Here is a 13,624-nt window from a genome sequence, read left to right as displayed (position 1 = left end):
TGTTTGTATTTTTTTCCCGAATTTTATTACTTTTAAAAATATACTATTTCATATTTTTATATTTTACATTATTTTAGTACATTATGTTTGAAATATATTAATTTAGTGTGTTTTTTAAATAAATTAAAAAAACTCTTATTTCGGCCATTTGTTCGTATTTTTTCCCGGATTTTATTACTTTCAATAAAAATATATTATTTTTGTATTTTATTATTTTAAATTATTTTAGTACATTATGTTTGAAATGTATTAATTTACTGTATTTTTAAATAAAATTAAAAAAAACCTTATTTCGGCCCTTTGTTTGTATTTTTTCCCCAGAGTTTATTACTTTAAAAAACTATACTATTTTCTAATTTTATTATTTTACATTATTTTAGTACATTATGTTTGAAATGTATTCGTTTAGTGTGTTTTTTAAATAAATTTAAAAAAACCCTTATTTCGGCCATTTGTTCATATTTTTTTCTCGGATTTTATTACTTTTAAAAAATATACTATTTTCTAATTTTTTATTTTACATTATTTTAGTACATTATGTTTGAAATATATTAATTTAGTGCGTTTTTTAAATAAATTAAAAAAACCCCTTATTTCGGCCCTTTGTTCGTATTTTTTTCCCAGATTTTATTACTCTCAATAAAAATATATTATTTTCGTATTTTATTATTTTAAATTATTTTAGTACATTATGTTTGAAATGTATTAATTTACTGTTTTTTAAATAAATTTAAAAAAAAACTTATTTCGGCCCTTTGTTCGTATTTTTTCCCCCAGAGTTTATTACTTTAAAAAAATATACTATTTTCTAATTTTATTATTTTACATTATTTTAGTACATTATGTTTGAAATGTATTCATTTAGTGTGTTTTTTAAATAAATTAAAAAAACTCCTTATTTCGACCCTTTGTTCGTATTTTTTTCTCGGATTTTATTACTTTCAATAAAAATATATTATTTTCATATTTTATTATTTTAAAAAATATACTATTTTATAATTTTATTATTTTACATTATTTTAGTACATTATGTTTGAAATGTATGCATTTAGTGTGTTTTTTAAATAAATTTTAAAAAAACTCTTATTTTGGCCCTTTGTTCGTATTTTTTCTCGAATTTTATTACTTTCAATAAAAAACACACTAAATTAATATATTTCAAACATAATGTACTAAAATAATGTAAAATAAAAAAATTAGAAAATAGTATATTTTTAAAAGTAATAAAATCCGGGAAAAAATACGAACAAATGGCCGAAATACGAACAATTGGTGCCGCCTCTGTCACAGACACCAAAGGTGCCACTGTGGCAGGCCCTTCTTTCAGCTTTTTTTGTATTATTTTGGTAAATAAAAAAATTATATTATTTTGGTTTTTTTTGTATTATTTTTGTAAAAGACCCCTTGAAACTGGCTTGGATGAAATGTTACAAACATGTTGAAATTAATTGTGATAATGCTCTGCTTATTGATACTACCTGTAATGGTTTTGGATCAATTAGCAATATTAGATAAGTCCGGTTAATCCATGAATGGTGATAAAATTTAGACACATCTTGCATAAAACCAACACGATAGCTGATTGTTTGGCAAAGGTGACAATAGGAAGGTTAAATCAGTTAACTCTCTTTGAAGATCCATCAAGATATGTTATACGATTACTTGAGGATGATGCTCATATTTCTCGACAGGAAGAGTCCATTGGTTTTGCCCATTCCTAGTTTCTAGGAGTGTTTTTATTCATTATAAAAAATTGTTTTTATAATAATTTATAGATATATTTTTGTTATAACTTTATAAAATACACAAATTATTTTTATAATATAAGATTTTTTTTTGCTATAACCATCCTAAGTACTTATATGTGTTTATACTTATAATATAACTTTTATAACTTGTATATAAATAATTTTTTAAAATTAAATTTAAGTGTAATTATACATATAATTACTCTAATAATTATTTAAAATTATTATTTTTATATACTTTTAAAAAATTACATTCCAAAAACTACCTACGTTATTTGGAGGGGTGACTTAACATTGAGAACTATTGAGTAGTTAATATTTTTATATTATTTAAATAAGATCCCCACAAGTAAATGGCAGAGTTAAATGGGAAAAGTAAGGAAGAGAAAGGTGAGAGAAGTGGGCAATGTGACCCCATCCCATATTGGGTTGTTTGTAGTTTTGAATAATACCGGAGGTGTGTAAGTCGTCTGACAGACTGCCACACAAATTTGACCAATCTCGGTATTTGCAGCACTCATTTCCGCCATAATCATGCCTTTACCTCTCTCTGTCTTGTCGCTTCATCCATTCGTAATCATACTAAGCGCGATAGAGTTGGATATTGGGTTTGAGCAAAGCTATTATAACAAATGACTTAAAATTGGGCTTCTGAACAAAATGGAGCAGGGCCTAAACTTAGGTTGGAGGCCGACAAAAATAAAAAAAAATATCCCAGGGCCAGGGGTCTCGCTTTCAAGCAAAAGGTGGCCCAACCATATCCATTTCTTTTGAGGGGGTGGAAATGTAAATAAATAGAGTATATATGTTTTCGCTGGCTCACTGTTCTGCTTCTTGTTCTTTATCTACAAAAAGAACACTCGGTAAGGCATTCGAACATACAGAAACACAAGTACCCCAGCCAGAACAAGAAAACAAGTCGTGTATTAATTAACAGAAGCTGCATATTGTAGAGATAACACAATAGTTACTTGCCATCAATGGAAGCTGCAAGGAATTTTCTCTCTCTTCCTCCATCTTTTTCTACGAGAACCCAACTTAAGAATTCTGTCTCTTCACCACCATCTTCTTCAGGTAACATCCATATCTATTGTTTCTGAGTTCTAGTAAATTACCCTTCTCTTTTTTTCTATTTGTTTTGCGCCTCTGGTACTTGATATATATATATAACTTCCTTGGGCTTTTCTTGTTGAAGCAATTTTGTTTGTGTTGTAGTTGGTCTTGGAAATGGGTTATATAGTCACGTCGTAGAACTGGGAAATTACTGTTACTTCCAGGTTCCTGAGAAAGTTGTGCATCTATATGGAGATATTGATGGATGGATAGATAGATAGATAGATAGATAGATAGATAGATAGATAGGAGAAGTGCCTATATCTGTTTATGTATGACCCTGTGTTTGGCTCTCAATTTCCTGAGTTAATAATACTAAGTGCTGAATGACAATGTATGCACAATACAACTATGCAGTTTCAATGTTTCACGAGCAAGCGGCTGCTGCTGCTGCAACATCTATTCCGATTCATTCGGTAGCTAGGCATTTTCCTACATCAGTTCTCTCACAAGAACAGCGCGATGACTGCAGACCTCTGCCTATCTTGCAATACTTTAAGGAAGATAAAGCATATCCAGTGAGACTCTTGTTTATCTATGCACAACATATATGTATTATGTAATTTGCACACTTGCCTTTTTAGTGTTTGTTTTTGGTCATTTTGTTGATATCCTTCCTCAAATATTTGCAAATCCTTGTTCAATCTTAGGGGCCAACAGACAAACAGCAGGTTGAGAATGGGACAACACTTCATGAAGGAAAGGCCTCCAACAACTTTGAACAGCAGATGCTCCAGTGGCCTGATTTAAGGCAATTGTAAATGAACTAAGCCTCATTGACTGCTTCCTGCATTAAATAGTTGCGATGGCAATCCTTTCCCTTGAATTGCATCATCATGTACTGCCTTATTTTTTTTCTTTCATTCAGATTGTCAGTCTTGGAATTAGGAGAAAATCCATCATCTTCCTTGAATATGCAGTCTGTTGCAGCTGATACTGAGGAGATTATGAATGTTGAACCAAGTACTATATTGGCCCTTGCTAAGAATGCTTTGTCGGCTTCTAAACAAGCTTTAGCATTAGCTGAGGACCTCAAATTAGACCTTGATGATTCACTTTCTAATAGGTTAGCTTCGATCTTTTCTTCCTGGTTGCACTAGTGTTCTAGACTAATTATACTCTTCAAAGACTGATAACTAATGCTATTGCAGTTTGGGGTCGGCTAATTCATCTACATTGCCAGTTGAGGAGGAGGAAGCACCTACAGTTAGGTCAACAAGACGTTTAGAGAGACAGTCTAAACGAAGGAGGATGCCATCTAAATTTATGATTTCTGATACCTATAGTTTACGAAAGACAAATGTAAGAAAAAAGGTTAGTGGAAGTTACGATCCCAATGATCCCCTTCGATTGTTCTTAAGGGGTCCTGAGACAACACAACTCTTGACTGCTAAAGAAGAGTCCGAATTAATAATTAAAGTTCAGGTGCCTTTCTCAATCCTGCCCTTTTTTTTCACTTAAGTCATGGAAAATAGAGAATATTTGGTTAATGAAAGGTCTTATTCACGATGCATGTAACATGTACAGGATTTGATGAGATTAGAGAAGCTGAAGAGTAATCTTCAATCTCAGTTTGGGCGTGAACCGACCTTGGTTGAATGGGCTGAAGCCATTGGTCTTAGTTGTTCAGCCTTGCAGGCAGAACTCCACAATGGAAACAGAAGCCGGGAAAAATTGGTGTATGCAAACTTCCGTATGGTGTTTCATGTTGCTAAACAATATCAGGGCCGTGGTATGAACCTTCAGGATTTACTGCAGGAGGGAAGTATGGGGCTTATTAAAAGCGTCGAGAAGTTCAAACCACAAGTTGGATGCCGATTTGCCACCTATTCTTACTGGTGGATACGGCAAACCATTACAAAGTCTATTGTGCAACATTCCAGAACCATTCGTTTGCCGGTAATTACAATTTCTTGTGTTTATGCTTGATATCATGTATGCTACCTTAACATGGTACTGTAGGTATATTGAAAGTATATGGTTTTTTGCTAACATAATAATAATGGATGAGACAATATCTCTTCAAGTTGCTGGAGATGTTATAAGTTTATTATATGTTAAAGTCAGGCATATAACTTTTTATATATTTGAGAAGCATCATACCAGCAAAGAACCTACTTAATGTTTTCAGGAGAATGCATACAGCCTCTTGGGCAAAGTGGTGAAGGCAAAGAGATCATACATTCAAGAAGGAAATCATTGTCCTTCCAAAGAAGAACTAGCAACACGTGCTGGAATTACAGTTCAAAAGTTGGATAAGTTGCTTTTCACAACAAGGACGCCGCTTTCTATGCAACAACCTGTATGGACAGACCAGGATACCACCTTTCAGGTAATGCCTCGGTTTAAGCTTGGTCCCTGTGTGGATAGCATCTAGTTTCTTGATGATATGGATGGCAAAAGATAGGCCAATTTTCATGCAAATGGTTGCAGAAATAAGTGTTTTTGAGGGAACAACACCAACTCATGTATAAATTCTTTAAATTTCCCTAAAAATATGAAGTTAATTCTTTGTTCTTATCTTGAACTGCAGGAGGTAACACCAGACACTGGTATTGAGATCCCTGATGTTAGTGTGGCAAAGCAACTAATGCGGCAGCACGTGCGCAACCTTCTACGTGTTCTCAGCCCAAAAGAAAGGAAGATAATCAAACTACGGTTCAGTATTGAAGAAAGTAAAGAGAATTCTCTGTCTGAGATAGGAAACATATTTGGATTATCTAAGGAACGGGTGAGGCAGCTAGAGAGCCGGGCATTGTACAAGCTAAAGCAATGCCTAGTCAAACAAGGACTTGGTGCATATGCCGATTTGCTTGTTTAGGCATAGAGACACAGACATATTCGTTAGATTTTACATGTAAATTCGAGGGCAAGAGTGAAAAATCTGTTGTTAGCTAAAGAACAAGGCCTAAGCCTATGACCCTGATTGAATTGCTCCAACACTGTAATCTAACAATGCTTTTGTTTTGCGTTTTGTTTTTGTATAATCGGGATAGATACTTTTATCAAATGTTATTGGTGAATTTTGACTTCTTTTACTCAATTATATAAAATTTTGATTTTAAATTAATTATATATATTTAAAATAAATTCAATTATTTTGTGTTTGGTATGTATAAAGAGTAAACACAAAATAATATTAAATAAAATGAGATCAAATTAAAATTTTCATATTAGCATTTGATATATTGATAATTTTTTTTTTAATTCCACACAATGTATCCCTTATTCAATATTAATTTTTAATATTTTATTATACTTTTACAGGACAATTGTCAATGGCAAACCTTGCTTGTGAAGTCTAAAAATTTCAAAGACATTGCCGAATATTTTTCCTGTAACAACCTGAATTTTCAGTGGTAACGGAAATGGTAATTTGAAGTCATTAATTTCGACCAGTAAGCTCGTAAATTTTATTATTTAGTATTTATGAGTTAAATGTGATTTTAGAAACATTTGTGAAATAGTGATTTGAGTTTAGAAGGAATTATTAGGTTAATTGGTTTTAAAAACGGGGTATCGAGACTTCAATTTTATAAATCGAGCCGTAAATATTTTTATAAATATTTACGGAGTGTCATTAAGGTAGTATTAAAGTTTTGTTAGAAAATTTTATCGTTTCGATAGTTAATTAATTAAAAAGAACTAAATTGAAAAAGGTGCAAAACTTGCTAAAGTGATTAAATAATGGTAAATAAAAGAGGACTTAAGGAGAAATTATGCCTAAAATAAAGGCATGAGGCGGCATAAGCAGAAAAGAAGACAAACAAATCATGTGATTAAAGGACAAAATTGTAACTTTTGTGAAATTAACTTAAATAAATTGAATTCTAAACTTTTCTAGGCTATTCTTCTTCTAATTTACAATTAGGTCCAACTATCTAATTCATTAGTTTTTGATTCTATGGGTAATTTTGAAAGTTACCATTGATGAGTGCTGGATTTTTATGATGAATTAACATGGATTTGAAGTTTTAATTTTATTATATGAAGATTTTATCAAGTAATTTCAATAGAAATTGATTTTAGGATCAAATTGTGAAAAAGATTAAATCCTAGGTTTTGGTATTAAATTATGTTTATTAAGGGCTGTGTAATAACTTATAATATTTAGATAAAGTGTTAATTGAGAAAAATTATCTTATTTGATGAGTTAATTGGTGAGGAGCTAAATTATAAAAACTGTAAAAGTTAGGGTAATTGTGTAATTTTGAAATTTGACAGGTATTAATTGTGAAGTGGAATGGAATTGAAATATATGCTAATGAATGAAAAATGTTACATATTAGATCAAGAGCTCGTAGATCAACGAGAAAAAGGGAAATTAGCCGAGTAGTCTCTAAACTATTACCAATTTTACAATCCAACCCAGGTAAGTTCATATGGTTAAACTTTTATGATTATTTGTTAATTTAGAAATGATATAATATATTTATTCATATTTTTTTGTTGAAATTAAGATTATTGTAAAAGTATGAAAATTGAATTGAATGTTTAAAACGAGCATAAAGCAGGATTGAGTAGGACCGTTCCGTGGCAATGAATGAATTGACAGATAAGATCATGGTTGGACCATGGCAATGTTTAAATGTAAGACCATAGTTGGGTTATGGAATTTTAATGAAAAGACCGTAACTGGGTTATGGCACCTTGAATGTAAGACCGTGGTTAGACTATGGCAGTATAGATACATGTGTAAGACCATAGCTGGGCTATGTCATTCTGATGATAAGACCATAACTGGGTTATGGCACTACAAATGTAAGACCATGGCAGGGCTATGGCAATGCATGTGTAAAACCATAGTTGGACTATGGCACAAAAAGAACGAAGTACTCATATCCGTAAACCGTTCTTCGATTCAGTAAGAAATAGTAAGAGACTTATGTGATTGAATTGAAAGATTTATAAATTATTATTGATATTGATATGAAGGAAGCGTGTTTATTGAATACGTTGTATTTGACAGGGAAAAATATATGATTTATTTACAATTTAATTTATTATATTATATTAAGTTCGGTAAAATCAATGTTTAACCTATTGAACTTACTAAGCTTTATTAAGCTTACTCGTGTTGTTTAATGTTCTTGTAGATTAACGTGTAGTCGAAAGATCGGATCAACACATCAAGCTACACTATCCGGTTTATTCTGGTAGTTTTTGCAATGTAAATTTTGGTTTATATGGCATGTATAGGGTTGGTTTGGCAATGAAATAGTTTGAATTGTAGTTGTGAATATTAAATGTTTATATGCATGTAATTAGTAGTAGAATTTGATAAATCAATGAAATGAGTTAAATAGGTAGGTATAAGTAAATGAAAGATTTGTGATGTTATGTCATGTTGAGAACATGTTTTAGCTTGTATTGATTGCTTGGTTGGGATATATTTGTGTATGTGAATGTTGAGTGCAGGTTAATGTCAAAATGGGTTAGAAAAGTGGCCTTAAAATGACCTATTTTCGTCCACATGGGCAGAGACACGGGCATGTGTCCCTTGCTTCTAAGAAAATTTTTGAAATTTTGGGAAAAATTTCCTAAGTACCCAGTTTAGTCCCGATTCACTTCTAAAGTGAATATTAGGCATCGAAGGTCCATCTAAGGGACAATATGAGTGTTATATGATTGATTCTTAATATGTGTAACAAAAGTTGGGAAATGTCCGTATTTAATTCGTAAAGTTTGGTAATACTCTATAACCTTATTCTGGTAACAGAGAAGGATTAAGGGTGTTACATTTCCTTTCATATATATATATTAAAATATTAAAATTAACTTATTACATTGCAAGTTTGAAACTATTAGGATGAAAGACACACTAAATAGAAATTAAAATTTACTCTTTTTTTAAGCTAAACCATATTACTTTAAAAAAAATACCAACGAAAAGTTGACTTAAATGTGGTATTTGGATGATTTTTTTTTCATATTACAAATCGAATCAAATCGAATTAAATCAAATAAAATTTTACTTTATATTTATTTAATTTTACAACTTAAAATTTTATGACATAAAAATAATTATTTAATATTTAAAATAGTAAAAATAAATTAAAATATTGTATAAAAATTATTTTTCAAAATATATTATTTAAGAGTTATTAATTATTTTTTATTTACTTGAAAAATTATTAATTTTTAGAAATAATTATATAAATGATTTTAAAACATCATTAAATAATATTTAAAATCTACTAATTTTGTAAAAATAAAATAAAAAATAAACCTTGTATGAAAAACTGAGAATCAAATCGAAAATTGAGAATCAAACTATGGGTTCTTTTGGATCTTCGTTTAGCTCCAAGACAATGAGACTTATATTGAAAATTATGCAATCGCAGCACAATATTACCTTTGAATGACAAGCCTACGGTGCGGTGAAAGAGATGTAATCACACCACACCCTAAAAATCTCACCGGTCTATTTTACCCGGTTAAAATTTTAAAACTACGCTTGTAGCATATTTAACCTTTTTGTCCATCCTGATGAATCCAATAAAACGCTTAAAGAAAAATAAAGAAATCATAATAAAATTTATAATATAAAATTAAATAATTATAAGTAAGTTAAATATAAACCTAAAATAAAATATATAACTATAGAAATAAAGTAATACTAAATTGAACAATTATAATTGAATATATAATTAGCTCTGAAATATTAAATAAAATAATAAATGCTTGATTTCTTTCTTAAATTTTAATTACTTTTTAATTAAATTATTATCAAAGATAAATTTACTTGTAATAATTTTAGTTATTTATTATTTGTAAATGTTAAATAATTTATATTTTTTATTATATATCATGTTTAATTTAATGTCATTTTTTATTATCACTTTAAGGTTACAGTTGCATTTGAATTTAAACACATTCTACTCTCTCAGCTATTTTTAATCTCAGCGATATAGCATTCAATCTCATTACTTTTAATCTCACTGCTATAGCATCCAATCTCATCACTACATCAATTAATCTCACCGCCACTACTATTTTAGCTGCACTGAATATAAATATACCACACATCTAAACTAGACTTGTCCATAGGCTGGGCGGCTCGGCCCGGCCCGATGGCCCGCTTCGGGTAAAAGTATAGGCCCAAAATATGGGCTTGGACAAAAATTGAGGCCTGTTTAGAAAACGGGCCAGGCCTCGGGCAAAATTTTTTTGGCCCGAGCCCGGCCTGAAAATATATTAAATATATATTTTAAATATAATAGCTTTTTTTTAAGTTTCATTTACTTTCATTTCCTTATTGGCCAACTAATTTATCCAACTAATAGTTTTTTATTTTAAGTTTCATTTACTTTCATTTCCTTATTTTTAAATTATAATAGTTTTTTATTTTAAGTTTTTTTATTTGTCCAACTAATTTATGTATAAATAAGAAATAGAAATAGAAATGGAATAAATAAATTTATGTATTGTATGAGTTTAATAATACATAACTCCGGTTAAAAGAAAGAGACCCACTCAGCTTACTAACAATTAATACAATCAATTTTGTTACAAGTTACAAAATAATAATAATAAAATAATAATAATAAAACATCAAGTTTATTTTACTAATCAAATGTTAGATTTTGTTACAACAATTAATACAAAATAATAATAAAACATCAAGTTTATTTTACTAATCAAATGTTAGATTTTGTTACAACAATTAATACAATTAATTCAATTAACAATTAATACAATTAATAATTTGATAATTTTACTAATCAAATGTTAGATTTTGTTACAACAATTAATACAATTAACAATTAATAATTTGATAATTTTACTAACAATTAGTTTTAATTTTATTAAAAAAATAATTTTAATTTTAATTAAAAACGAGTCGAGCTCGGGTCCCATATTTTTTCCCGGGATGAACCTGGACAAAATCTCAAGCCCATATTTTGAGCCAGGCTGGGCCCGGGCCTAGGAGGTGGGCCAAAGTTTTTTCTGGACCCGGCCCAAACCCGGCCCGACCCATGTACACCTCTAAATCTAAATTAATGTATTTTACAGTTGGAAAATTCTAAAAAAAAAAATCAACCCAATTCAACAAAACAGAATCAGCATTAATTAAAAAAAAAAAGGGAATAAAGAAACAGGACAATGCAGAGAAAACGATGTCGCTTTGAGGACTAAAAACCACCCAGGAATGAGGCTTAAAAGCAAGCTTGCTGTTAAATCGTAGTAACTATAGCAGCAATGTCAACTAAAAACCTCGTAAAAATATTCGAAAAATCCCTTCCCAGATACCCCAGTTCACCAGCAAAGAAAAAAACTGCAGAAGAAATTGCTGAAATCCTCATAAAATCAGGCCTTAAACCCTTCAAAACCAATCCGTCTTTGATCTCTGATCTCGACTCAAACACAACCGACCTCGTTCTTTCAAACCCAAATCTCCCTATTCATTCCTGTATCCTCTTCTTCAACTTTTTAAGAACGAATCTTTCTCTTACTCCCCAAAAACCCAATCTTGAAACCCATTTATCTTTCATTCGCAGATTGCACAAAGCTGGAAATTTTGAAGAAATTAAACAAGTATTGAAGTTTATTCTCTCCGACGATAATCTTAGATACCCAGTTGAGGAAATTCTTTCTCTCTTTGATTTTGAGTTTGATAACTCATATTTCCTTAACAAGTTGTCCGACTTGCTTTTTAGAGTTTGTGTAGATAACAAAAGGTTTGAAGAGGCAAATCTGGTTTTTGATTATATGAAGAAAATGGGTTTTAATATTGATGAAAGGTCTTGTATTTTGTATTTGGTTGCATTGAAGAAGAGTGATAAAGGAGATTCATTTTTTGTGTTTTTTAGAAGAATGGTTAAGTCTGGCGTAGAAATTGGTGCTTATTCTATGACAATTGTGATTGATGGGTTATGTAGAAGAGGGGAAGTTGAGAAAGGTAGAGAATTGATGAATGAAATGGCTAGTAAAGGGGTTAAAGCTAATGTTGTTACTTATAATACAATTTTAAACGCTTACGTTAAAAGGAAGGATTTTGGGGTTGTTTCTGAGGTTTTGATGTTGATGGAGAGGGAGGAAGTGGAGTATAATGCTGCTACTTATACTGTTTTGATTGAGCATTTTGGAAATATTGGCAAGCATGACGAAGTTGAGAAGCTGTTTGATGAAATGCGTGAGAGAAAGGTGGAAATGGATGTTCATCTTTATACTTCGATGATACACTGGCACTGTAGAAGAGGGAGTATTAAGAAAGCTGTTTCTTTGTTTGATGAGTTGACTGAGAGAGGCCTTGTTCCGAATGCACGTGTTTATGGGGCCTTAATTGACGGTCTCTGCAAGACTGGGCAGATGGAGGCAGCTCAGCTATTGCTAAAAGATATGCAAAGTCAAAAAATTGTGGTAAATCAGGTGATAATTAATACACTCCTGCATGGGTATTGCAGGAAGGGGATGATGGATGATGCTTTGAGGTTAGTGGCTGTTATGGAGAAGAAAGGCTTTAAGCCTGATGTATTTACTTACAACATTATGGCTAGCGGGATGTGTAGATTGAAACGATATGAGGAAGCGAAGAGATGGTTGTTCATGATGGTAGAAAACCAATTGACGCCTAATGCTATCAACTTCACTACTTTGATTGATATTCACTGCAAAGAAGGAAACATTGTTGAGGCAAAGCGGCTGTTTCGACAATTGCAGGGAAAGGGGGAGAGTCCTAATACTGTTACATATAATGCTCTCATCGATGGATATAGCAAGAAAGGGGAAATGAAAGACGCATATAAGCTAAGGGATGAGATGGAAGCCAAAGGAAGAATTCCTGATGTATACACGTACACATCACTTGTGCATGGTGAATGTAGTTTTGGGAATATAGATGAAGCAATGAAACTATTTAATGAAATGCGTCAAAAGGGTCTAGTTCCAAATGTAGTCACCTATACGGCTATAATTTCTGGGTTGTCTAAGAAAGGGAGATCCGATGAAGCTTTTAGACTTTACAAGGAAATGATCAGTTTGGGCCATGTGCCTGATCAAAGAGTTTATAGCTCACTTGTCGGTAGCCTTCATACAACCTAGGGCCAATAGTCGGATGGTCCTTTACCTTGCTTTCCCTTTTTTGTGGTACTTAGTTTAGACTTCGTGATATGCAGCTAGATGCTAACAAAACCTCAACCTATCTTCAGGATGATGCAAATATCATCACTTTATGCTATAGGACTTTAACCAAAGAACATCACTTTATGCTATAGAACTTTAACCAAAGAACATTCTTGTTGGTGAAATGCCTGTGAAAGAAAACGTGGCTGAACTTGGGCTCCTTCAAAACAATGCAATGTCTGATTTTGATGTTAAATGCTTGTTCAGAGGGTGGCTTGTGTTGTGAGTGTTCGTTTTTGCTGCAGGCTTCATTGAGATGTTTGTTTATTGCATCAATCTACGGTTGGTACTGCATCTGGGAAGGTTAGACATGTTAACGGTGGGCAATCGAATTATATGGATTCTAAATCCATGCAGGCATGTTTCTATCTGTGAAATCTGCTCCAGAAGAGTAGTTGCATACTGAAAGAAGTTAGTTCAGAGGACGTGGAGGATCCGAGGGAAACAGGAACTACAAATTTTATTATGGATCTCTCAAGGTCGTAATATGCCTACCCCTAAACATGATTCACCCTCTTATTGGTTACTAATTATGGTGTAGACGGTTCAATAGTCAAAACTGTTGATGAATTTATTCCTATTTGTGGTTGCACCTTTTATAGCCTCTTCAATTCAACCCTCTCATTACAGCCAGTGAA

The 13,624-nt window shown here is 31.5% G+C and overlaps 2 protein-coding genes across 3 annotated transcripts; both read left to right on the top strand.

The window, feature by feature from the left end:
* The first annotated feature begins 2,574 nt into the window (after window positions 1-2,574).
* Window positions 2,575-5,871, top strand: LOC107935100 (RNA polymerase sigma factor sigF, chloroplastic). Of its 2 annotated transcripts, XM_041100849.1 has the most exons (8): window positions 2,575-2,822; window positions 3,219-3,379; window positions 3,512-3,618; window positions 3,730-3,927; window positions 4,013-4,286; window positions 4,389-4,760; window positions 4,993-5,193; window positions 5,395-5,871. In XM_041100849.1, the coding sequence occupies exons 1-8, from the start codon at window positions 2,729-2,731 to the stop codon at window positions 5,680-5,682; spliced, it is 1,695 nt and encodes a 564-aa protein (XP_040956783.1). In that variant the 5' UTR covers window positions 2,575-2,728; the 3' UTR covers window positions 5,683-5,871. The 2 variants fall into 2 exon arrangements, with proteins under 2 accessions (XP_040956783.1, XP_040956784.1); XM_041100850.1 differs by lacking the exon at window positions 2,575-2,822 and having other exon boundaries at window positions 3,279-3,420.
* Window positions 5,872-11,059: 5,188 nt separating this feature from the next.
* Window positions 11,060-13,587, top strand: LOC107892510 (pentatricopeptide repeat-containing protein At2g32630). Its single transcript, XM_016817584.2, has one exon. It carries the CDS (start codon window positions 11,064-11,066, stop codon window positions 12,903-12,905), a length of 1,842 nt encoding a protein of 613 aa, XP_016673073.2. The 5' UTR covers window positions 11,060-11,063; the 3' UTR covers window positions 12,906-13,587.
* The last annotated feature ends 37 nt before the right edge of the window (window positions 13,588-13,624 follow it).

This window comes from Gossypium hirsutum, chromosome D09 (assembly GCF_007990345.1).
Source record: "Gossypium hirsutum isolate 1008001.06 chromosome D09, Gossypium_hirsutum_v2.1, whole genome shotgun sequence".
Taxonomy (NCBI): Eukaryota; Viridiplantae; Streptophyta; class Magnoliopsida; order Malvales; family Malvaceae; genus Gossypium; species Gossypium hirsutum.
Note: the sequence above shows the minus strand (reverse complement) of the source record. Positions and strands in the feature narration are given on the sequence as shown.